The sequence below is a fragment of the Hypomesus nipponensis genome, chromosome 1 (genome assembly GCF_054491055.1).
Source record: "Hypomesus nipponensis isolate SF chromosome 1, ASM5449105v1, whole genome shotgun sequence".
NCBI lineage: Eukaryota > Metazoa > Chordata > Actinopteri > Osmeriformes > Osmeridae > Hypomesus > Hypomesus nipponensis.
In genome coordinates this window covers 97,883-123,508 of record NC_140361.1, presented here as the reverse complement: position 1 = coordinate 123,508, position 25,626 = coordinate 97,883, and the positions used below count along the sequence as shown (strand labels likewise).

The window sequence follows — 25,626 nt, the reverse complement described above, 5'->3', positions numbered from 1 at the left end:
CCCCCCCCCCCCTTATAGAATATAGAGCTGGAATGTACAAGACAAGTCATGTAAACATATTGTTGCATGGCCTACCACAAACATGATACCAGCCAACTCTTTGATCTTTCATCCATTTACTTGAGAAAAAAAAATGTATACGTGATTTTAAAGTTTAGAACTGGAGAGGAACGCATCCAGTTAGGGCACGGTGTTCCCCACACGGGGAATTTGAACCCGTGACCTCATGATCTAAGGTCAGATGCAGTCATACCATTGTGTGCGTTGACTATTTAATCAAAGCAATTCAGCCCCCTCCACTACACAAGAATCATCCAGCAATTAATGATGACACTCACAGCAACAGAGATGCGCCTTTATTTTATCAGCAAGTGCTTAAGTGGCTTCTAGCTCACTGCTGGCTTTGAGTTAATATCATATCAGCATACATCAACTGACAATTAGTTTGTTTTGAAAAGTACCACACAACAAAAGACAACCTGTTTAACATTTAATCAGATAAAGGGAAAATATCAACCAGATTCACTCTACAGGGAGAAATTATACAGGTGGATATAGAAAACTATTATTTTGGGACAAGTACGCCACATTTTCTTCACATTGGGGTTATATGTACACACAACATAATGATTTGAAAGCAAAACAAAGATTTAAAGAAAGCATATCAGTAACACGTGATATTGATTTTTCTCAAAAGTTAATGTTTGCATATGTTTTATACAAAATAGAATTTGAAACAATATTTGGGGTAGTGCAAATTTTCAGGTTGTGATTACTTTCACAAGCAGTGTGTGAAAAGAAGAAACCGACTCCTATCAAATTCACAGTATTACACATTTTGACCAAAGCAATATGGGGCTAAAATACAAAAAAAAAAGAAACAAAAGTACTGTACATTTGTCTGGCTAAAGGCTGCTAATTCTAGATTGAAATATGCTGAACTTGTCAAAGCTTTGGTCACCTTGGAGTTCGATCGCCAGAAGCTTCCGAGGACTGTTTTACTGACGTACAGGTAAAATTTTCCTGAAAATCTGTCCTGCAGAGGTACTAAGAATGTCCACTAAACTGAGTGTGGAAAAGGTATGAAAAGTCTAGTGTAAAAAGGACAGATCACTGAAGTCTAATCTTCTGTTAGTCTATTGCATATTCTGAAGGCCTTGCCTAAGATGTAGCAGCTTTCATCCACAGAGGAAAGCAAGATGAGACAAGGAGTACACGCCAGCAGGGGGCTGAGAAGTGTGACGCACTGGATGTGAAAGTAAACTATAAGTAAACCTGGGGAGCCTGGAGGGATCATTAGCTAATAAAGTTGAAATATAATAAAAAATGTACACACAAGCATCCGTTCTGGGGAAGGGGGGGAACGACACCACACAAACCAACACTTACCCAATCTGCTAAGCACTTCCTGCCAAAAAAACAAAACCAACAAGTAAACAATGTTGAAAATTAAAGAGTGTGTTTTTGGTGCATTCCATGTACCGGTGTACATAGACGACCACCTGCTCCACATACACCTGCTCCATCACACCCCACCTGAGCATGTCTTGAGCACGGCTGGATAGCTTTGACTGATGTTGGCTTTGTGTGTTACACAGAAACATGACACCTGTGCTTTTCCACCATGCACAAATAGACCAACCAAGACAGCAAACAAGAGATAAACATAACTATTTTAATTTGATTAAAGTAGAATCACACTGCAGCTTTCCTAAAATCTCTTTCTAATCTACATAATTATTGTCCTCCAGTTTCTCCAGACCAGACAGAGTGCGTCATCATGATATTGGATAAACGTCTATGAAACAATTCTAATAAAGGGCGACAAGCCCCTCTGGATTCATAATATTTCTGATATCTAAGTGAGTCTGTGCTTCACAACACAAACAATACAACGTTAAAATCCAACTATAGGTAAAAGCTAAAATACCAGGGAACTGTTCTAATTACATGAGACACACTAGAAAGAAGCTGGGTGCAGTGTGATAATACTAACAGAGTAAATATGTGCTCACTAAATTAATTCATAACTCATTCTCACAAAGGGCATTACTAATGGTCCAAAGCACTGTACATATTCAGAACTTGACTTCATGAACCGAATAAAGTCTCTGATTGGGGATGCTTTCTTGGTTTCTGTTGATATAAACACTGACATCTGTTAAGATTTCCCAAACTTAAAAACAGAAGAAATAAAAGATTTGGCACTGCGTGATTCCAAGAGAGTGGAGAGGATAATGGTAGCAACAAGATGAGATAATTATCTCATCATGGGATGCGATAATAACTATTACTAAGAAAGGGGTTTCCTAACATGGCCACACACACACACACACACGAGTACACGTACACACAGCAGGAGGAAAACTGAGGGGTTAATATCACAATGCCTTTCATTCCGATGTACCAGAGATGTTTAAATATGTATGGGTCTGAAGACGTTTTGTTGTTGTTGCATACTTAAAAACTTTTTTTGTTGACAACTCCCTTACTGGTGTGCCTCCTGGTGGTCAGTGTAGACACTACAGGACGGAAAGCCCACTCAGCAAAACCATGGCAACCAGTTTTGTTTTTGTGCCCAGGTCTCGTTTACCTATTTTTGATTGGCTACTGCAACTACCTAACTAACAATCACATTCCAGCAGTAGCATGATGGGAAAACAAGAAAACAAACATGGAGTTAAGGAATCAGTCACATGACTAAAACATCCCCCACCTCCCATGCAGTTTAAATTCAAACCTAGTAATGTAAATCAGATAATGTCTAGTATGGGGAGAACTGCCACTCTCTGGAAACTTCCGGGTTCTGAGTTACATATGAGGGCACTAACGAGCGAGTGCAGAATGAATGGAGGTCTTTGGAGCTATACCCCTCAAAATCCACTCTTCTAAGGATATCATTTTTGTCTAGTAATTTGAATTCTGAATTCAAAAGGGGAGGCAAAAAATACAAACTGCTGGGTGTTAACTTCTTTAGTCACCTTTCTGTTCTAAAAAGCCTTTTAAAATGTCAATGACGTCACCTCTCTCTCTAGGCATCGACAACACAGCTGACAGGTTAGGCTGTCCCTGTCAATACACATGCTAGAAAGAGTTTTGGCTTGCTAATGTTGTTGCTAATAGTGCTGTCAGTTTAACGCGTTATTAAACTTCGCTTTTATCGCACGATTAATGGGGTTTAAAGTTGTTGAATGATTCAAGTTCTTTTTGGCCAAGCAAACTTTGTAGTTTTTTTTCACATGCTGTTGCAGCAACTACTGACGTTAGAAAACTACAACACCACACTGGATATAGCTTGACAGGAAACAAAACAACAGGCACACCGCACACACTTGTTTGGGCTTGCGAGACGGCTAAAGACTAGTAGGCTATGGTTAAGTTGAGTGGATGGCGAGCGCAAGACGCCAAAATAGATGCCAATAAGATTCCGAATGGAAAGTTTACTTTTAAAAAGTTGCCAAATGGTTCCATTGACAAGACCAAAGTGATGTGTGTTTGTCGTTGTGAACTGAGCTATCATCACAGCACGTCCAGTCTGAAATACCACTTGATGGCCAAGCACACAGCTGATGCGAATTCTCCACCCCCTCGTCAAAGCCAGGCAATTGCAATGTTGTTCAAAAAATAAAAAATAAACATTCGCACCAAGCAATCCGATCCACTTCTCCATGTTGATAAGAGCATTAAAATGAGAAAAAATAATTGGTTAAAAAGAAATCAAGGGACATTTAGAATAGATAAAAATGTGCGATTAATTGCGATTAATCGCGAGTTAACTTTGACATTAATGCGATTAATTGCAATTAAATATTTTAATCGTTTGACAGCACTAGTTGCTAATGTTGCTAATGCTCTGACATTCAGATTCTGCTTAGGATGCCATCAAGTGGGATGTCTGGTCGTAGTCAGTCCTTCACTAATCAGCATTCTTTAGCTAATGCTAGTATTGAAAATACATAAGTACAAGTTCAGTCAGCTTTTGACCTATAATCCATGTTAAACATGCAAAAACTACAATCAAATCTGAGATTTCTTAACGACAATCAGGCGAAAGAGACAAATGTTGCCGTTTAACTCCATAGACTCCTAATCAGCATGCACTCGCTCGCGATCACCCCAAATGGAACTCTAGAGGAACTGCAACCAAATTCGGTACAATGGGGCTTAATAGGGGGTGGGGACATGCTCTCCTTAAAAAGGCTCTGATGTATATAGCAGTGTTCCCCAACCGGGTTGCCACGTCACCCTAGGGTGCCGTCTGATGAGAGCTAGAGTGCCGTGTAAAAGTAGAGGACTGGCCATCGGGAGCATTCCCGGTGGGCTGAGACACATTGGGGCCGGAGGGCCGCTTGCCTTATAATTTGTTTAACTACTAATAAAATGTCGGCAGAAGATTGAGCGACACGGTTGGCCGGCCTCCCTTTCCCCAAGGCCGGTTAGTCTATTCTAAATGAATGTCTGTGCAGTCCTTATCCCGCCCCCATTGTCTCGCTTACACACAACAGTGACACTGAGATCGAAAGCTAGCTAGTAGAGACTATATAACGATCGAAAACCAGGGGGCTGAAAAATAAGAGACAAAAAGACAATCTTAGCTTAACAACGTTTTACCAATTGAAAAACGGCTATGTTTATTTTACATAAAGCTCAAAAAACAATTTTGCCCTGAAATAAAGGCAAAACAATTTCGCTCGCACGCCATGCTCACTCGCACGGATTGTGAAACTCCCTAACTTGCATTACATTAAACACAGAATGTGTTTTTACATAGGGAGGCACTGGTAGCAAAGACGCTCCCGAAGGAACTCTGATGTACTAGACAGAGCAGTAGATTAGTCAATTTCATCAAGGCACGCCCAATGAAGAGCCGTCTATTTTCGATTTTATGCGAGGAAATGAGCGGAACATCAGACCTTGTTATTACATACGACCGTACGATGGCTATCACGCGGCAAGGTTTGGCACGACTCTACGAAATGAGGGAAGAGTTAAAAACGTTCCTCAATCAGGAAAATTCGCAATATGCAGAGTGAAGTCCTTTTCATTTTGGGGGGGGGGGGGGCCACAACATTTTGAAACTTTTCTAAGGGTGCCATAACTGAAAAAAGGTTGGGGAACACTGGTAGGCCTATATAGTATCATTCTCTTTTAAAACTTTTCGTAGTGTGGGGGCGGTGGTGGCTTAACAGCATATTTAGTATGAAAGGGGTTTCAGAGAGCTGAGTGGCTAGGTATAGTGTGGAGAACTACATCTACCCATTCATAAGAATCATTTGTTATGAGTTCACACAGTAACACCAAGCTGCCAACTTCAACATAAAAAACATGACCGTTTAAAACAAGGAAATATGGAACTGCATGTCATATCAAAATACAATCACATACAATGATGGACATGGTGGGTTTAGATGGAACAAAGTGAAACCAGCTTTAAAGAGTTTAGGAGGGTTAATGGGTTAGGATGGATAAAATCAGACTTTGAGCTGAAAAAGGCACATTTTTCCCTTTTATAAAAGACGTGTAAACCTGTTTGCAGTTAGCATGTGAGAAGTTGTATCTGACTGGGGTGAACGTTTTCTACAAAAAGTAATCTCTAAAAACCCACATGAAAAAAAGAGAAAAGCATTTGAATGTTTACACACAGCTGCTGCCTGGTGTCAGGTGTGTAACACACACAGCAGTCATTCTGGTGTCAGAACCCTCCCAGAAGACAAGGGTATATGAGTTGTGGAAAGTATTGACAGTAAGTTATATAGAAATTACCTTTGCTCATCTAACTTTGATCTGTGAAACTGTTTAAACTATGACATACTGTAAATCGAGTAATGTAAAAAATATAATCATTACCTGTACACAGATACTTATTTGATCTACTTATAGATATTGTTATGTCAGAATCCTGAGACAACATAGATGGTTAGTTTATTTCATGGTTGATTATGTGGATTATGTAAATGAGATCCTTCCAAAATGTTTCATACTGTACTGTGACCATTTAGAAGATAAACACACAGTGCTCTCTCACGTTTTCTCTCACTCTACAAATCTCTGCTTCCTGTGATCCTTCAACCCCTGACCCTACCATCTCATTGCATAGTTCTCCCCACACTTTCTTCCCTCTCCCTCCCTCTGTCTGTCTGTCTCTCTCTCTGTCTTTCTCTCTCTGTCTCTCTCTGTCTTTCTCTCTCTCTGTCTCTCTATCTCCTCTGAGTGTGCTCCTGCCCCCAGTGGAGTGCTCCTGGTGGGGTGCTGGGGGACTTTAAGGCATTGTGTTGGGGCGCTGCGGGGTCACAGTCATTTCTGGTGAAAGAGCAGAGGCTTCACGCTGCCAGCCTTGAACTTTGGTAACTGGTTACTGATGATCTCCGCCAGCATCTCAGGGAACTCCACACTGAGGGTCTTGTTAACGAACGTGTAGAAGCAGAAGTTCAGAAGACCGCCCACCATCTGCCGAATCACAGACAGAACATTTGTCTGACACTACTCCAACCCCGGGACAATTAATAATCCATGCTAGTCCAGGGTTAAGGTTAAACACTGTGTGTTTGTGCCTGTGAGTGAGTGTGTGTGTGTGTGTGTGTGTGTGTGTGTGAGCCTGTGTGTCTGCATGTGTGTGTGTACCTCATGCATGGAGTCCAGTAGTTTGGTGAGCTGGTAGAAGCGTTGCCAGTTCTGGCTGGAGTTCTCCTCACGCTTCACGATGGCCTTGCCCAGCTCCTTGATGTAGGACATCCGGATCTCCTCAAACACCGCCTGGCTCTTCAGGCCGTCCTTTGGCACTGAGGGACAAGACACAACCGGGATTGTTGATACGACAATGAGAGGTTATTGTTGAACAACAATTGAGATAATACTATACAGACAGTCAGACAGACACATACACAGACAGACAGACAGACAGACAGACAGACAGACAGAGACACATACAGAGAGACAGTGACAGACAGAGAGAGAGACACAGACAGAGAAACATACAGACATAGACAGACACAGTCTCACCTGTGCTGAGCAGCAGGAGAACCTTCATACACAGGTACTCATCATGAGAAACCTGCAGCCTGACAAACTCACTGGAGATCTTCAGCATCTGCTCACACTGGTCTGCCATGTAAGGCAGCTTCATACGCTCCCTGCGAGAGACAGAGAGGGATGTAACTTACACATGTAACACAGACCAGGGCTTGAAATTAACTTTTTTACTTGGTGGCACTGGTAATCCCAATTTTAAAAGTTATGAGCACCAGTAAAAATGTAGGAGCACCCACCGAATATTAAGGACCACCACAACAACAACAAAATGTATGTTGGATAGCAGTAGGTGTAGTTGGCTAATCAGCGAGCATTTTGTAAAGAAATGAAACAGGTCGCACCATAGATTATTTGCACTCGCACGAATGCTCCCAAATATATTTCGAGGTCGCAGACACCATTTTGGGAGCATATGCAACCAAAATGGTTTAGACGATGTAACCCATGGTTCAGACGATGTAACCCATGGTCAAGCCTTGCAGACGGATGAAGAATGTAACCTACTAACAGAGCTAACTGACTGACAGGACAGCTGGACTGCGTACTCATTGATGACGAGGTCAGGAGCGAAGCAGAGCATGTCTCCGTTGCACTGTTGGTAGGACCTCCAGCCAAGCCCGAAGGACATGAGGAACAGCCAGGAACACTGCAGCAGGGTCATCTGGTCATCTAGGTGAAGGTTCCGGAACCCTGGACAGACGACATCCTGAACACTCAGAACAGAACATCCTGAACACTCTACAGACAGAATATTTTGAACAGTAGCCCAGAGCAAATGTACAGATGCAGGTATGTCGGTCTTGGGTGTACGAGGCAGGTGGGCCAGGCAGAAAGGAGCTCCTACCTGGCAGGGCCTTGGCCCACTTGACAGCAGAAATGACCTGCCGGCCTCCCAGCCGGTTCAGTGTGGTCATGAGTCGCGTGGAGGTGTCGGGCACTGTGCTGTCGTAGCCGGCATAGATGGTGTCTGGCTCAATGGCCTTGAGCAGGGACAGCATGGTAGGGATGAGCTGGGGCATGGACCGGGGCACCAGGGAGCGGGCCTCAGGCAGGGGGGGCGGGCTGAGCTCCGCAGGGGCACTTGGCTGGATCCCCTTCAGACGGTTCAGCTTCTTGGTCTTACGAGCTGACAGGAGAAACACAGCAGTGATCACACCTTCAGAATGGGCAAGTACACTTTCAATATGGAGGGGGAGGCATGGATGACAAAGAAAGACTGAGACAGTGATAGAGATCAGACAGAGAGAGAGACGGACAGAGAGATTTACCCTCCAGGTTCATTCCTGCCACTAGACACTTCCGGAATCGGCAGGCTGGACAGTTTTTCCGTCTGATCTTGTCGATGATGCAGTCGTTCCTCCCAGCACACAGATAATTATGTTGTCCTGAGGGGGGGGGGACAGTTTAGTGTGTGAATATCAGTTAAGACTGAGTTGGTCAAGTCAGGCTGAAAATAACAACTTTAATTTAACATGTCATCGTCTATGACATGCACCAATACAATAGCTTTTTTTTTGTTGCAGTTGACTAAAATTGCTTACGTGTGTATACACGTGTGTTTATGTATGTGTGTGTGTTTGTGCATATTTGTTAATGTGTATGTTTATGTGGTGGAGTCAGATGGCTGAGCGGTGAGGGAGTCGGGCTAGTAATCAGAAGGTTGATTCCCCGGATCAATTCCCCGCCGTGCCAAATTACGTTGTGTCTTTGGGCAAGGCACTTCACCCTACTTGCTTCGGGGGGAATTTCCCTGTACTTACTGTAAGTCGCTCTGGATAAGAGCGTCTGCTAAAATGACTAAATGTAAATGTGGATATGCTTGTATGTACCTTTCCACGTGCGTGTATATACATGTCTGTATTTGAATCTTTGTGTGTGAGTGTACATGCTTGTGTACGTGTGTACGTCTGTGTGTTAGGGGTCGACAGATATACTTTTTCAGGACCGATACCGATTATTACAGATCAAGTAGACCGATAACCGATATGTCTAGTGTAAGAATTAAACTTAAGTCAAAATTTTGAATAAAAAGGCCTCTGACAAAGACTCTTTACATAATTTTAACTGTATCTTTATTTCTGAGAACTGTTAATAATAACAACATTAATATTAATAATAATAACAACAACATAAAAAGTGCAGGGAGAATCCCGCAGGATTCTGTAAACATTTTGTAAAACTTAAGTAAATTTAAACCACAACAAGCAACAAATGAACAAATAATGGAAAATAAATGTAATAGTTCCCTGAAGTTTTATAAGCTAATAAAATAAGTAACAATTAGTCCCAATCCAGCAGCACCAGGTTGTGGTGCAGAAAGCAGAAATAATAAATACAAATATCAGCAAATCAGTTTTGAAAATGACCAATACCGATAACCATAAAGATTCTTAATATCGGCGCCAATAATCGGTCGACCCCTAGAGTGTGTACATGCGTGTGTGTACATGTGTGTGTGTACATGTGTGTGTACGTGCACGTGTGTGTGCTTGCAGTGTCCCACCTCTTGCGACCATACCTTCCACAGCTCTCTTGAAGAAGACCTTGCAACTGCCGCAGGTGAGCACCCCATAGTGGCAGCCCGACGCCTCGTCTGAGCACACCAGGCAGACCTTGGTGCCACTGGCCTTGCTCTGGGACACAGCGCTGCCCTCCTGCCTGGAGGTGGAACTGCAGGGAAAGAAGAGGCAGGTTAGGATCAGAGCCATAGACTGTTCAAGTGCTCATTGTTTTGATCAGTTTGTTATTAATTGGTTATTTGACAATATAAAAAAGGGGTTAGTTTGTGTTAGTCATTGGGTCGGGCGAGTGTATGGGTGGGACCTCAATACCGCGGCTCCACCACCCAATCACTACTGCTAAGACTGGCTCCAAATAACATCACCACAGCAAGATGGTAGCACCCGTATCCGGGATATTTTGGCTTAATTTTTGTACAGTGGGAGGAGACGCATCGCCCATTCTTTTTACAGTCTATGATCAGGGCTCTATAAAGGGAAGGGCACCCTTTACATCTGACATTTTATTTATCAGACACTTTTAGCCAAAGTACAGTAAAAAGTCAAGGATTAGAAGAGAGTGGTTTTCATGGTAGAACATTTGGTACAGGGGACAAACACCACACTGCAGCAGTGTTCCTCACCAAAATTGAACATTTCCTTGATTCTCAATAACGACAGCTACCCACGCTGTATACTGTTTGAATGGACTTTTAAAAGGTCTATGAAATGAATGCATCAATCCCCTGGGATGCTCCAACTGGCCACTAGATGGGGCCTGGCTTTGCTGCAGTCCTGCACCACAGGTACTGCCTCCTATTTTGGCCTCAGCAGCAGCGACAACAACAACGCCCACACAGAGAGGGCTAGGACTGTACCATCTACCAGGACTAGGATTGTACCATCTACCATGGCTAGGACTGTACCATCTACCAGGGCTATACCATCTACCAGGGCTAGGACTGTACCATCTACCAGGTTAAGGCTGTACCATCTACCAGGGCTAGGACTTTACCATCAACCAGGGAGTCAGAGGGCTGAGCGGTTAGATTATTCAGAAGGTTGCCAGTTCGATTTCCGGCCATGCCAAATGACATTGTGTCCCTGGGAGAGGCACTTCACCCTACTTGCCTCGGGGGGAATGTCCCTGTACTCACTGTAAGTCGCTCTGGATAAGAGCGTCTGTAAATGTACCAAGGTTAACACTACAATCTACCAGGGCAAAGGCTGTACCATCTACCAGGGTAAATGCTGTACCATCTACCTGGTCCTACAACACAACCAGAGAGGGTTAGGATTATACGAGGCCGTAAACACCAACACAAACATCTGTCTGTCTCAGCCAGCATTACTGCCTGCCTGTCTGTTCCTCACTTGCCAGCGTATCCATCTGTCTCTGTCTTTCTCTTGCTGTCCCTGGTTGAGGCTGAAGGTATGAGGACAGCTTTGTTAAATCCTATTACTGCAACAGCAGTGTTTGGACTCTACTCAACCCCCAACACAACACTCCATTTGCCACGCCTACGTTAAACAACTTAGCAGGTACATTAAGACAGGTGGCTACTAAAGTGTGTACACCAGTAGGGCTGGGCGGTATGGCCTAAATGTACATCACTAGGGATGGGACTTATGGCACTGTCGCATTGATGCTTGTGTCACAAAACCATACGCAGTTTCGAAAAAGTGTTTTGGAGCTTGTATCAAATTACGATAACCACGTGATAGATGACGTTCAATACTTAAAACGTCACAAACTGGTTTGAAGTTTTGCCGCTCTTCTGACCCAGAGCCATAGAGGTAACGAAGCCACCGCTTCTTGTTAAAGACAAATCACACATTGCCAGAGAAGCAGCACCTCAAACCAACATGACTCCAGGCATCGCTCGAGTTTCTTCCATCGGTCAATATTATTTAATGGAGAGCAAAATGTAAACACATAGTTATGCAATGTCTAGTCTCGTAGCCCAACCCATCCCTACACTCGGTTATAGCTTAGGGGGAGGGCAGGTTTTTTCTACGGAGCTGGCAGCTTTGTCAACAGGGGATGGTTAGGATGGTGCTAGATTAGCTCAGCCGGAAGATACCAGCAGCAGCATTTCTCCAGAAACGTATACATAATTTGGTACAGACGAGGGTTGCACGATATTGACAAAATGTGATATTGCGATATTAATAGTGCTGTCAGTTTAACGCGTTATTAACGGCGTTAACGCAAACCCAAATTAACGGCGTCAATTTTCTTATCGCGCGATTAACGCTCTTTTTGGCCTTGCAGACTTTGTAGTTTTTTTCACATGCTGTTGCAACAATTACCGACTTTAGAAAAACTACAACACCACACCGGATCTAGCTAGACCGGAAACAAAACAACAGGAGCGCCACAAACACAGCCGGCTAAAGAGAAACAAACACTTGTTTGGCTTGCGAGCCGGCTAAAGAGTAGTAGCAGAGCCCGTTTACGGATATTAGACATTCTCTTGTAGTAGGCTAACGTTACGTTTTGAGTGGATGGCGAGTGCGAGATGCCGAAATGGATGCCAATAAGATTCTGAATGGAGAGTTTACTTTAAAAAAGTTGCCAAGTGGTTCCATTGACAAGACCAGTGATCTGTGTGTTTTGTCGTTGTAAACTGAGCTATCATCGCAGCACGTCCAGTCTGAAATACCACTTGATGGCCAAGCACACAGCTGATGCGAATTCTCCGCCCCCTCGTCAAAGCCAGGCGATTGCAATGTTGTTTTCAATAAAAAAAATATTGGCACGAAGCAATCCGAACCACTTTTCCATGTTGATAAGAGCATTAAAATTTGAAAAAAAGAATGTGACAAAAAGAAATCAAGGGACATTGAGAATAGACTAAAATGTGCGATTAATTGTGATTAATCGCGAGTTAACTATGACATTAATGCGATTAATCGCGATTAAATATTTTAATCGTTTGACAGCACTAGATATTAAGCATGAATATTGCGATATCGATAATCATGTCGATATTCTTAAACGTGCAGCGGTCTGCAAGAACCCGTCGGATATCGCGGCCGCTCATTGTTGGCTATAAGCCAAAAAAGATCGAAAACCTGTTTTCTGTCAAAATTGAGATTTTTGATGTTTTGTATAGTTAACACCCTAAACTTAATTATAATGTACAAACACACACACACACATCATGTCAATACTAACCCATTCTGACAGGTCAAACTGGGATCAGATGAGCACCACTGATCCACCCTCCATCAGCATGCAGACAGTCTTACTGGCTGGTCTCCAGTGAACTCAGAATGGCCGGGAGATTCCCAGATTCGTTAAGAAGCTCTTAACGCTAAAGGCTTCTTAGGAGCGTTCTAGGAACGCTCTAGAACGCTCTTAGAACGCTCTTAGAACGCTCCTAAGAAGCTCTTTGTCTTAAGAGCTTCTCAACGAATCTGGGAAACCCGGCCAATGTCTGCTTTCAGTCAGGCATTATGAAACTTTTCTCACGAAACAAAAGAAAACATTCTGGTTTCCTGGATTAGCTCAGAGAGGAGGGACCAGGAGGAACAGTGCTTGGGGCTGCAGTATACAGAGCCTCCAAGCTCCCTGGACCTGACGCTCTCCTGCTGATGCTGCTAACCTGCTGCTGCTAACCTGCTGCTGCTAACCTGATCCTGCTCTCCTGCAAACAAACCAATCCAGAATATCCAGCATAAAATGTAGTTAAGTAACCTTGAGTTTTCCCTCCTTCCCCCCGACACACACCAGGCCGGGCCAGAAAGCCAGCTCTAGGAGGACCAGAAGGAAATGGGTCTTCACCAAGTTACTGTGAAAATAGAAAAGAGGAACTGATCTATTTAGTTTTTAAAATGCCTAATCTACTCTGCTGTGAGGGAAGATTAGAGTAGAAGCAGAGTAGAGTACAGTAGGCTGCTTTCCTCACAGTAGAGTACAGTAGAGTACAGTAGGAAAGCAGTCTACAGTGAGGAAAGCAGGTCGGACGAGAGGTGTTAGCAGTGTTGTGGTCGGAGAAGCCACGCAACACGGGGGCATGCACAAGACATTTCCTACACAACACACGCGTTCCTACACACCATCCAGCAGCCTCCTGACATCACACACACATACACACAACACACGCACACACACACACACAACCGCATCAAGGGGATTTACATCTCTGAGGTTGACTGCCTTGTTGCCACTGGCTACAGGGACAGAAGGGAGGCAGAGATGAGAGGGTGTTTTTAGAGCAAGCCAATCAAAATAATATAAGCAACAATACAAAGTGAAATAATTTACCTTAATAACATTAAATGCAACAAACGTGGAAGTACAAATTGAACTACTTTTCACACATCTCCGAACCCGTTCACACATCTCCTCACATCTCCAAACCCGACCAAACATCTCCTCACATCTCCAAACCCGTTCACACATCTCCTCACATCTCCAAACCCGACCAAACATCTCCTCACATCTCCAAACCTGACCACACATCTCCAAACCTGACCACACATCTCCTCACATCTCCAAACCTGACCACACATGTCCTCACATCTTCAAGCCTGACCACTCATCCCCTCACATCTCCAAACCTGACCATACATCTCCAAACATCTTCACCAACTCCCCCACAACCTTCAACAGAATGACCAGACATCTGGGAGCCCCAGGTGGGACAGGGTTAGGGTTGCCATTGCGTGAGAGACCTGTAAGAGACCTGTATCTGAAGTCCTCATCAAATGCACAAATAACTGCAAGATGATGACATCTTTAATCTTTATGTCATCTTTTGTTTAAAATGTAAGATGCCAGTACAGCATGTCTGTAATATGTGCAGTGATGTTATGTAGTGCTCAAAATTAACTAAAATACTTAACTTTAATTTACTTTAACTGCTTTTTAACTTTGCGCCCAACTTTAAAAGGTTAGGAAAGCAAAAATGTAACCCACTGACATTTTTTATCTCATCACATTTTTTGCATGAGTTAGCTGCCTGTCACGTGACAATGGAGTGCAGTACCATGGAGTAGATGACTGCTAATTTTAACCAATCTAAAATCTGTATATATATAAAGTTAAGAACGTAAAGATGAAGTTAAATTGGTTGCGTAACATTGGATAGAACGGTAGACCGGTCACTGTATCAGCTCACAGCAGGCATTGTACAGTAGGCTAATTAGCAAGCGTTTTGTTAAGAAGTTAAAACAGGTTGCATCATAATGATTATTTGTACCAGCACAAATGCTCTCAAATATATTTTGAGGTCGCACAGATACAATTTCGGGACCGTATGCAACAAAAAGGTCACAATTTCAAGCCCTGGTATGCACGGAACATTGTGGAACGTTTCCATCTGTGCGAACAACAATAATCATATTTTCAGTGTTTCAATCCTGCTGTTGCAGGCAGTTGTTTGGCTGTTTGTTCCTCTGTCCACCCAGGCAGGAAGAACCAGGACATCTCCTAACCCTAACCACCCTGGCAGGAAGAACCAGGACTTCTCCTAACCCTAACCGCCCTGGCAGGAAGAACCAGGACATCTCCTAACCCTAACCGCCCTGGCAGGAAGAACCAGGACATCTCCTAACCCTAACCACCCTGGCAGGAAGAACCAGGACATCTCCTAACCCTAACCGCCCTGGCAGGAAGAACCAGGACATCTCCTAACCCTAACCGCCCTGGCAGGAAGAACCAGGACATCTCCTAACCCTAACCACCCTGGCAGGAAGAACCAGGACATCTCCTAACCCTAACCAATCATAACTCTAAAGAAGCTGACGTGTCAGAGCTAACGGTGCGTTCACACTGCAGCGGGGCTGGCAGAGCGGGGCGTCGACTTCCCATTCATTTTCAATGAAACCAGACGTTGACGCCCGCGTAGGGCATTGTGGGAAGGCGAGCAGGGCGTCGACGCTTGCGTAGGGCATTGTGGGAAGGCGAGCGGAGCGTTGCAAGTTGGATTTTCTCAACTTAATGTAAATGAGGAGCGTGAAAACGCTAGCGTTGGCCAATCGGGTTGGGTTCTTGTTTCTTGAAACGTAGCAACTGTTGGTCATGGTAAACATGTCTAGGTTTGACAATTTCAAGATGGAAGAGCAACTCATCGTATGTGTGTCTACGCACTCAGTCTTGTTTTATACGCCTCTGTATGATTAAAGAGACATTAACAATAAATGTATACCTGGCGCAGGGTTGCCGAGGTTGTCGGTGTCCCTGGTGTGTTAAATTCAGTCTCGTCACTTTGGCTAGCTACAGTACGTAACCTAGCTCGAACTTTCTTCTTTGCTAACTGCATACTGTACTAGTCTAGCTACAGTAGTCTAGTTTACCCGGCACACGATTGACATTCATCGTTGAAATGCTGGTTGGCAGTCACTCGCTCGCCATACAGTTAATGTGTAGTGGCCATAACCTAGCGAATGTTACTGGAAAAATGTTTGAAGTGCTGTACAGTACTGTAACCTATAGCCTAGTTTTTGACAAGATCATGCAACATCTAGAAAGCATATCTGATTCCTTGCATCATGCAGTGTAAAAGCTGTATTTTGATCGAGACAGGAGCACCTATATTTATCTCAATAATGATCAATATTGTAAGAACATGAACCCAAGTCTGCACACTTGTCCATGAAACCGTTTTACACAAACTACAACAGTGACCTTACGGTGCGTTCACACTGCAGCGGGGCGGGCAGAGCGGGGCGTCGGCTTGCCATTAATTGTCAATGAAACCAGGCGTTGACGCCCGCGTAGGGCATTGTGGGAAGGTGAGCGGGGCGGCGAAGCTCGCATAGGGCATTGTGGGAAGGCGAGCGGGGCAGAGAAAGTTGGATTTTCTGAACTTTATGTAAATGAGGAGCGTGAAAACGCCAGCGATGGCCAATCGGGTTGGTTTCTTGTTTCTTGTAACGTAGCAACTGTTGGTAATGGTAAACATTTCTAGGTTTGACAATTTTCAAGATGGAAGAGCAACTCATCATATGTGTCTTCATACCCAGTATTGTATGATACGTCTATGTTAGATTACAGAGACGTAAACAAAAAAAATATATGCCTGGCGCAGGGTTGCTGAGGTTGTCGGCGTCCTTGGTTTGTTGTATTTTGTACTTTAATTCAGTTTCTTCACATTACGTAACTTTCTTCTGTGCTAGCTGCATAGTCTAGCTAGCTCACCCGGCACACGATTGACATTCAACGCTGAAATGCTGGCTGGCGGCCACTCGCTATCCATACAGTGAATGTGTAGAGGCAAGTCATAATCTAGCAAATGATTTGCACAGATTTCGAGTAATATAATAAAAGGTTACACATGTCAACGTTTATGTCTGATGCATCTTTTTTTCCAGCCGGAAAAAGACCCGTTACATAGAGTGCGGGTGGCATTTAATCTTTCACTCGGCCTAAAAAAAGTGTGGAAAAAGATAACCTATTGTGTGCTGAAGATAAGATCATGTCAGATCTAGAAAGCGTGTCGGATTCTTGCTTAATGTGTGTAAAAGTTGTATTTTGTCTGCACATTTGCCATGACATTATAGAACTACAACAGTGATTTAAGAGAACTACAGCTCTGAATGAATCTGTCTGGCACGCCCCCGAGCGTGGTGCACTGTGGGAAGGCCGGCGGTGCTGAGCGGTAAAAAAGTCTGCAGTGTGAACGCACCGTTAGAGAACTAAAAATCTGTATTAACTTTTCTAACACGCCCCCGAGCGTGGAGCACTGTGGGAAGGCTAAAGGTGCAGAGCGTTAAAAAACGCTGTAGTGGACACGCAACGTAAGCCCTTGGAGCTTCCAGCATCTCAAGGCCAAGTGTGACTGGTGGACAACAAGTTCCTTGTATGCTATTCGACAAAAATGTTTCTATTAATATAATTTGCATGTTTATGAGCAATATATCCTTTTCAGATTGTGGCTAGGGCCGGGTGGTATAGACTGTGTGACGGTAGAAATGTGTCTACCGGGAGAGATTTGGCTATACCGTTTCAACAGCTATTATTTATGTATTTATTTATTATTGGTTTAAATTATTTATTTCATACATTATTATTAATTATATATTTGATGACTCATTCTGCAGGTAAACCAATTTGATATGTTGTTCAAGTTTTATGTCTTGTGCTGTAAAATTATTGTTGTAAAATTACACTGGTGGCGTTGCTAGCATTCTTGATCTAGGATGACTAGTGAAGGCTAACTACTTACTGAGAGTGAGGTTGTGCTGGGAAATATCAAACTGAGGCTTTAACATATCGACCGAGCTTTAACGGGGTTGATACGCCGAAACCGAAGTTAGATATGGATAGTAAAACTCAGACGGATGGCTTTCGCTCATTTTGAAATTTTCGTCGGAGGGCTTTACGGATCCGTATTGAGCTGTGAGTAGGTCACCACGCGGATGGCATGACTGCGCATCAGCCAATCAAAACACTCGTACTGTTGTTGCCTTTAAACATTAGCCAGTAACATTATTTTGTACCATTTCTTAATTGAATTCACAGAACAATTACTATAGCGTGATATATACCATACCGTGGTATAAAATTACTCATAACGTGATAGATTTTGGCCATATCGCCCACCCCTAATTTTGGCTACATAAAACAAAATGAGTTCAAACCAGGGCTTCAAGAAGTGAAGAGCAATTTATTTAACCATCCCTGCAGCTCCTGCACCCCAAGCTGTAGCCCCCTTTCACAGCATGTGTTCCCCATTTCCTGCACCCTTCCTGCAGATAACCAGACCTTGTAGCCAGGAGAGGACAGCTGACCAGACCTTGTAGCCAGGAGAGGACAGCTGACCAGACCTTGTAGCCAGGAGAGGACAGCTGACCAGACCTTGTAGCCAGGAGAGGACAGCTGACCAGACCTGTAGCCAGGAGAGGACAGCTGACCAGACCTTGTAGCCAGGAGAGGACAGCTGACCAGACCTTGTAGCCAGGAGAGGACAGCTGACCAGACCTTGTAGCCAGGAGAGGACAGCTGACCAGAACTTGTAGCCAGGAGAGGACAGCTGACCAGACCTGTAGGCAGGAGAGGAAGAACCAGTCCAACTGTCTGGCTCTGACATAATGAGTCACAGCAGGAAGGAGGATAAGGAGGGAGACAAAGCGGCAGTGAGTGTGTGGTGTGTGTGTGTATGTGACAGTGGTGTGTGACTGTATGTGGTGTGTGTGGTGTGTGAGTGTGTGTGTACATGGTGTATGTGTACAGGGTGTGTGAGTGTGTGTGAGTGTGTGTGAGAGGGAGCAGCATGTCTGTGTGAAGAGGCAAAGGAGGAGGTGACTTGTGGCCTACCTGACAGAGGACGAGCAATCAACCACAAGCTGCTAAATGTCACAGGTCGAGCTCTGCTACAACACACACCTCACAAGGCCTATTTTTTCATCGTCATTGAATTAAGCGTGACATCCCTTCCTCTGCTCCATACCCTGCTCCGACCAGGACTAAAGTCTGTCCTCACACCTCACCCGTGGTTAGCACAGTCGCTACACTGTAGGGCTGCAACGATTAGTCAACATTATTGACAACGTCGACAATAAAAAATTGTCGACAAATATTTCTGTCGTCGACAAATCGTTCGATCTCATAGGACCTATTTTAAGTGCCTGCAATAACGTGATTTGACCAGTGCGGCGCTGTAGCCCTAGACTAATGCAGCCCTCCCGTATGCTATCCAATAGAAGAAAACAGTGGTAAACATTTTAGCAGAGAATGTCTAATATAGACATTGTCATTATCGGGAAAACCCGATAATGACAACCCTCTGCTTTGCGTCGGGGTGCTGTTCGCCCTGTCGTGGAAGAAGAACGCTCAGGAAAGCACCTCTGAAACTTCAGAATCTGATTCTGATGAGCAGAAGTAAATTGTACTGGGAGTGGGGAGGATGGGATGAGGAATGTTAGTTTGTTGTTTAATCTGCCCCACTCATTTAATGAAATGTATATCAGTTTGTGGTTTGTGTATGTATAAGAGAGAAAGAGAATGTGTCAGTGTTTCATTGAGACTTGAGATTAAATTAACTGCTTAAGTATAGTAGATCTTGTAGTATTAATTTTCACATGCAGTTACACATTGTGGGTAGGGCTGCCACTAACAACTATTTTTCTATCAATTAACCTGTAGACTATTTTATCGATTAGTCGATTAATCTAAACGATTAATTTTCCTCCCAAAAAAACATTTGACCATTTCAGTTCATTTTATTTTGAAAACAACAAACTGTATGTCATTGACAAACAAAGGCTTACAAATTAAAGTGCAAAACTGTAGGTTTAAACTATTAACTCCAACGTTAATTAAAATATTTAGATAAGGTACATAACATATCCCAACATACACGAACACACACCCCTTTTAAACCAAAAATTCCAAGGTGCTGGTTCTGGGCTGGTGCTTCTGCCAGTTCGGTAATGATTCAATAGCGATACTCGCCAATTTTCTAAGAACCAGGTAGTCTACATTTACCACAGAGTAGAGACGGAGTAGGGCTAACGTCTTTAAATCACTTCATATGCCTCCATTGTCCTAGTAATGCGTCATGGTTATGGTTAAAAAGTTAGCTAAATAGCAAGAGCTAACCTTAAGAGCCATCCTATCAACCTACGTAGAATAAACCCAGATTCTAACCTACCTAAACATTTATTCAATGGAAACTCTAAGGTAGCAGGCAGACGACTTTAATAATGCGTGTATTTAGCAGCTACAATGACAACATATATTAAAAAGGCTCTCCCTAATAAAACATGAATAGACAACACCAGACAACGGTGGTTTTGCCTTTTCTGGCAGTCAATCATCCAGTATAGCGCCTGTATGTTTTCTTTCCAGGTGCTCGTGCATAGCGCTAGTGCTGCTGTGGTATGCCATTGCAACTTTTCACAGTGTACAAACCACCTTATTGTTTGGTGATAGCGTTAAGTCAAAGTATTCCCATACTTTTGAAGCCTCGGGTATTTGGGGACTCGGGTTTTGGAAGCAAGTCGGACTCTTCTGCAGCTGCCATGATATATGAGCGTTGACTGCAGGGCTCCAGACTGCGACCAAATGGTCGCATTTTGCGACCAGTTTTTGAGACAGTGCAAGCATTTTTTACAAACACTCGCGCACGTGCGACCTACAAATGTTGAATTCATTAGGTGTGCACAATGTCAGCACACGTTAGCAACAACGCATAGATACGACATTCTAGTCAGACAGTGTTATCAGTGTTCCTTCTGTATTAGTACTGTAGCTAAAAGTCTAGGAAAGTTTAGGCTATTTTTCGCTAGGTTCCTACGAACGTCGTAATCTGCCAGACAATCTGTCGGGTTCTTTTGGTGAGCAGTTTCAGCCTTTCTTACCCGGCGTCATGGAGTCTAGCAGCTATACTTATTTAGCACTAGCGTTGCTACTGTATCCCTGCCTGTGTTTGAGCTGTTGCGCTGTTATATTCAGCAAGTGCATCATACATTTAAGTCATTAAATAAGACTTGCATGTACAGTAGGCTACGTAATGTCACATTAATATAAATAATGTATTTAAACTCAAGCTTATATGGTGTGTCGCTGTATATCAGTTGTAAAAATGACAGTAAAAAAACTGACCCATCTGCGACCGACGCAGTCACACCCCACAATTTCCCCAGAAATGGTCCCAGGGGCGATTCTAAGATCAGACTCAGCCCCCAATGAGAATGTGACATGAATACAGTGCCTTGCGAAAGTGCTAAACGTAAACCCCTTGCTAATATAAATCCCTAATTTCACTGGATAACAATTGATACATTTATGTATTTTTATGCAAAATATTGAATGAAAACACTAAGGATGTCCCTTTCTTCATGAACTACCAGCATCAAACGATAATAAACAATATATTTTACAAATATTATTTTTAGGGTTGCTGAGATTAAATTTAGGGGTGCTTGATCACTCCTAAAAAGGGTCTAAACCATTGCCACTAAATTGTAGCCTCTCTAGTTACATTAATAAATGCATTGCAGGTCAATATAAGGTGTGCCCCTAAATGTTCTGCTTGCGCTCCTAAAATGTTCAGTCAGGGGCTACTGTGCTCCTAGTAAAAAAAGTTAGTCTGGAGCCCTGGTTGACTGGAGCCGACCAATGACTTGAGCCAACAACAACTGATGTCATGCAGGCACCAATTACGTTGTGATATTGAAGAAGAACATTTGTTATAATAAATTGAAGCGTTTTTGTATTTTTTTATAATAATTAAAAATTAAAATAAAATAGATGCGTCAATTTAAAATATTGATGTAGACGCATTTTCAGCGTCTATGTCGTTGATGACGTCGACAAATCGCGGCAGCCCTAATTGTCGGTTGAAAACAAGAAAGTGGGTGGTAAAAGTTTTTAGTGGCTGGTAGATTTTGAAATCCACCAGCCACAGTACCCGGTGGACAAAAAATACAAATTCCATCCCTGCTACACTGGTTAGCACAGTCGCTACACTGGTTAGCACAGTCACTACACTGGTTAGCACAGTCGCTACACTGGTTAGCAGTGTCTCCCTCCAGTTTATTTATAGAATAAAGCAAAGGGAGGATATGCCAAAAAGACCTCTCTGGCTCTTAGAGAATGGATATTTCTCACAAGCTGGACAGTAAAAGCGCAACTAGCTTGAATCTTCATTGTTGCCATAGGGACAAGTGGTTCAAAACAGGTAGCACTGTTGATTATGTCAACTGTCTGCATAGAGGCTGGAATTCCCCTTCAACACTACACACACCAGCCCAGCCATGGTGTCATGCCGCTCTTCACAAACGTAATTCTTTTTTGACTGTTCAGAAGTTGCAGCGAGACACAATTTATTCACATGACCTAGTTTCTATACCCATTTGTGGAGGCAATAGCTAGCTCGACTGGAAAGATAAGGCAGGATAACAGTTGGCAATCTACCCAACACGGAACTGTAGCTGGAACTACAATAGGCCTATTTCATTCTGCACACAAGGCACACACAAACACAGAGATTTGGTGTATGTCGATACAAGCCAGTTTAGGACAGAGCTGCAGCCTACCATCACCGCTATGGATAAAAGCGTCTGCTAAACGAATAAATGTAAATCTGAATTTCCTTCCATCTCCCTCCAGGGCTGGCTAGCAAGGCCCCTTTCCAGATCCACACCACCTTCTGCCCCTGGCCCAGCCCACACCTCCTGACCACTTGTGTTTACTAAGAACATTCCTTACCTGGAGAAGCCAGCCGAAAAGGAGGCGGGGGAGCTGGAGAAGCCATCACCCCTCTGCATTCCTGAGGCGTCCACGTAGCCTGGCGTCCGGTTGCTCCAGGCTTCCCCGATGGTCGTCAATGCAGGGTAGAGGCTGAATCCGGGCTTCTGGTCCTTGTGAGTGCCTCCACTGCTGGAGCTGGAGGCGGGGCTGGAGGAGCTCACCCCAAAGTGGTAGCTCTGCCCGCTGGAGGTGCTTACCCCACAGATGGAGATGGGGCTGGGGAGGCCGGAGGAGGACGACGAGGTGGAGCCACTGCTCATCTGGCAGTAGCTGCGCCCAGCAGATGTCTTCTCCTGTTTGATCACCCCTGGGGTGCACAGCTGCAGAAAACCAGCATCCTTCTCCTTCTTCACCACCAGGGCAGCACTGAGCGTGGGCGTGGTGGAGATGGATGTGCTTGAGTTGGACTCATCCTGAGAAGGTGTGAGGCTGCTGCCATTCAGGCCAGAGGAGCCGTCCCCTCCTCCAGGCTCAGCCAGGGAGGGCTTACTGTCCCTCTCAGAGCTCAGCTCCCCCATCAGGGAGTCGTCATCCCCCAAGGTGGAGAGGAACGCATCGTCCCCTACATAGAAGTCTGAGGGCGAGCCGGTTAGTTCAAAGTCCTGGAGCAGGTCCAGGGTGTTGTCGTTGAACAGCTTCTGGCTCACATCAACGTCCCTGTGCCCGAAGGCATTGTGATCCAGGTCCATGGGGTCTCCTTTATCCATGGAGAAGTCCTCAGTCTTCAAAAACAGGCTGGGGTCGGATCCCCCTATCAGAGACTCCATGGAGGGGGAGGCACTGGTGAGGTCAGCAATGCTAGCCTCCAGCCGGGAGAAGTTCTCCCCCGCAGCACAGAGACCCAGGGAGCTTGAGACGTGGCTCTGAGCCTGCTGTGGGGGAAACTGCAACTGCTGCTGGGGCCGCTGACCCTTGAGCTCCAGGTCTTCCACATAGAGGCCAACGGAGGCTGTGACAGAGCTTGTGGTGAGCTCTTCTGGGGGGGGGCTGGTGCTGAGGCCGTTGAGCACGTCTCCGGGCTGCATGAGAAGGCTGGACGGAAGCCCCGCAGACGTGGCGGAGGCTACGGACATGGCACTGCGAGGAGTGACTCTCAGTGGGGCTCCCTCGGCAGGGCTCTCTCTGTACACCAGCGTGCTCAGATGGGCATCACTGGTACTCTTTCTCCTCTTTACTCCTCCTTCATCCATCTTTTGGTCCTAATTGTTTGAGAGAACAAGACAAAGAGAGAAGGTGAGAGTTTGAGAGAGAACCAATTAGCTGATAACAAAACGGCATCCTGTTTACGCATGTAAAGTGGCTGACGGTAGGTTTTGTTGTAATGACAGCAGGAAAACAAATGTACAAATATTGACACAAACGCATCTTAATCTAATACTCAGATTATCTCAACAAAAAAACATAGGCAAGCAACAAAAAATATTTGATGACATCCTCCTGCAAAAATGTGCTACTAGCACACGATCACTTAGATAAATAACAACCTAATACATTCAAGAATATCTTTATGGCGTGAATTGGGTGTAGGAGGAAGGTAACCCATCTGGCCAAATTTGATTACTGAAACCTTTCAAATTAGCAAACCAGCACTGCCATAATGTAGTCAAAAAGAGAACTGTATATGACTTACTTAAATATCTAATCGACTTATATTTCTGTCTACGTTCCAAAGAGGAAATTAGCCCTACTGGTACGGTTAGATTACAAGATTAGTTTGAAAATGAAGACAGGCATACAATGTATAATTATTTGGCAAGCTAATGATGTCTAAGTAAAAGTATTATTAGGCCCCGCGTCTGTGAGCAATGCGCGCCCTTGCCTTGTAGCCAAGCTAGCATATTTGGCTAGCTAGCTAACTTGGAAAGTATCGTTCCCTTTTCAGATACGTCATTTTTTCACACAAACCCAAGGGCAAGTTACTAAAATAAACTAAAAGTAGGAAGCTAACTAGCTGCTTGTTAATGCGATGATAATTTGTCACCAATATTTGCCCAACATGTCAACAAGCAAAACTAACTAGCTAAGCGGCAACGTCATTAATAATACTGTACTAATAACTAGTAGTGCACTATTTCCTGCATGCTAGCTAGCTAGCCCTAGCTGCTGCGACAACGCAATCTTGCCACAACGTTAGCTAGGAGCTGTGCTCCTTAAACAAATTACTTTGACAAGTCCCCCCCCCCCCCCCCCCCCCCCCCCCAATGTAGCTGCAGTGAATGTAGGCTAGCTAGCTAACTAATGTACGTTTAGTCAAGTTGCTTAACTAGCTAGCAACCTATTAGCTGGTGCTTGTAATTTGAAAACAGAAACGCAAAACGCATACAACATTGAATGTATGGAATCGTTAGAGCTAACTTAGAGAGAAAAAAACAGTTTGATTTGCCTACCCGTCAAACGATTGGTAGTTGATGCGAGTCCATGCATCGTCTGACATTGTTTTGATTATGGACTACTTAATGCTAGGTATTAGCAGAACCAAACTGCGTGTTTATTTGCAGATCCTCGGTATAAGATTAGATTGGACAGCTATTATCGAAGTAAAATCATTTAATCCACGTCGAGGAAATCGACAGCAAAAGGCATACGAAATGCAAAGAATTAGCTAACTACTCAATTAGCCTGCCTGCTATGACACGGTTCATAGCCAAGAGAAAAGTAGGCGCTAACCTCTAGGAAAAACATACAAAATGGAGATCTGACAGCACGGCCCGAGCGCTGGGCTTGACCTGTCACATCCTGCATGCTGCATCGCCCTCTTTCGACAAAGAGAAACAACTGTAGTTGCGTTGGCTCACTGGAATCTTACAGATGGTAAACAGGCCACATCGCTCCCATTCTACAGCAGAAGAGGTCAGACCACAAACATTTTTTCATTCAGCTCAAACGAAGGCC

General features: G+C 44.1%; 1 protein-coding gene across 3 annotated transcripts; it reads right to left on the bottom strand.

Annotated features, from left to right (window-relative positions):
• Positions 1-341: 341 nt before the first annotated feature.
• nr3c1 (nuclear receptor subfamily 3, group C, member 1 (glucocorticoid receptor)) lies at positions 342-25,626 on the bottom strand. Of its 3 annotated transcripts, none has more exons than XM_084701092.1 (9): positions 25,402-25,626; positions 22,693-23,933; positions 9,533-9,699; positions 8,298-8,414; positions 7,874-8,155; positions 7,575-7,719; positions 7,000-7,130; positions 6,622-6,779; positions 342-6,447 (listed from the first exon to the last, which is right to left on the bottom strand). In XM_084701092.1, exons 1-9 carry the CDS (start codon positions 25,474-25,476, stop codon positions 6,295-6,297), a joined length of 2,469 nt encoding a protein of 822 aa, XP_084557218.1. In that variant the 5' UTR covers positions 25,477-25,626; the 3' UTR covers positions 342-6,294. The 3 variants fall into 3 exon arrangements, with proteins under 3 accessions (XP_084557218.1, XP_084557955.1, XP_084558249.1); XM_084701829.1 differs by having other exon boundaries at positions 9,548-9,699; positions 25,402-25,625; XM_084702123.1 differs by having other exon boundaries at positions 25,122-25,479.

Excerpts from the sequence above, each read along its gene's own strand:
- nr3c1 (XM_084701092.1), bottom strand. The coding sequence starts at position 25,476 with ATGCAGGATGTGACAGGTCAAGCCCAGCGCTCGGGCCGTGCTGTCAGA. Across the intron at positions 8,415-9,532 it reads GGAAGGTATGGTCGCAAGAG|GACAACATAATTATCTGTGT; the intron begins GTGGGACACTGC and ends CCCCCCCCTCAG. Across the intron at positions 8,156-8,297 it reads GGCAGGAATGAACCTGGAGG|CTCGTAAGACCAAGAAGCTG; the intron begins GTAAATCTCTCT and ends TTCTCCTGTCAG.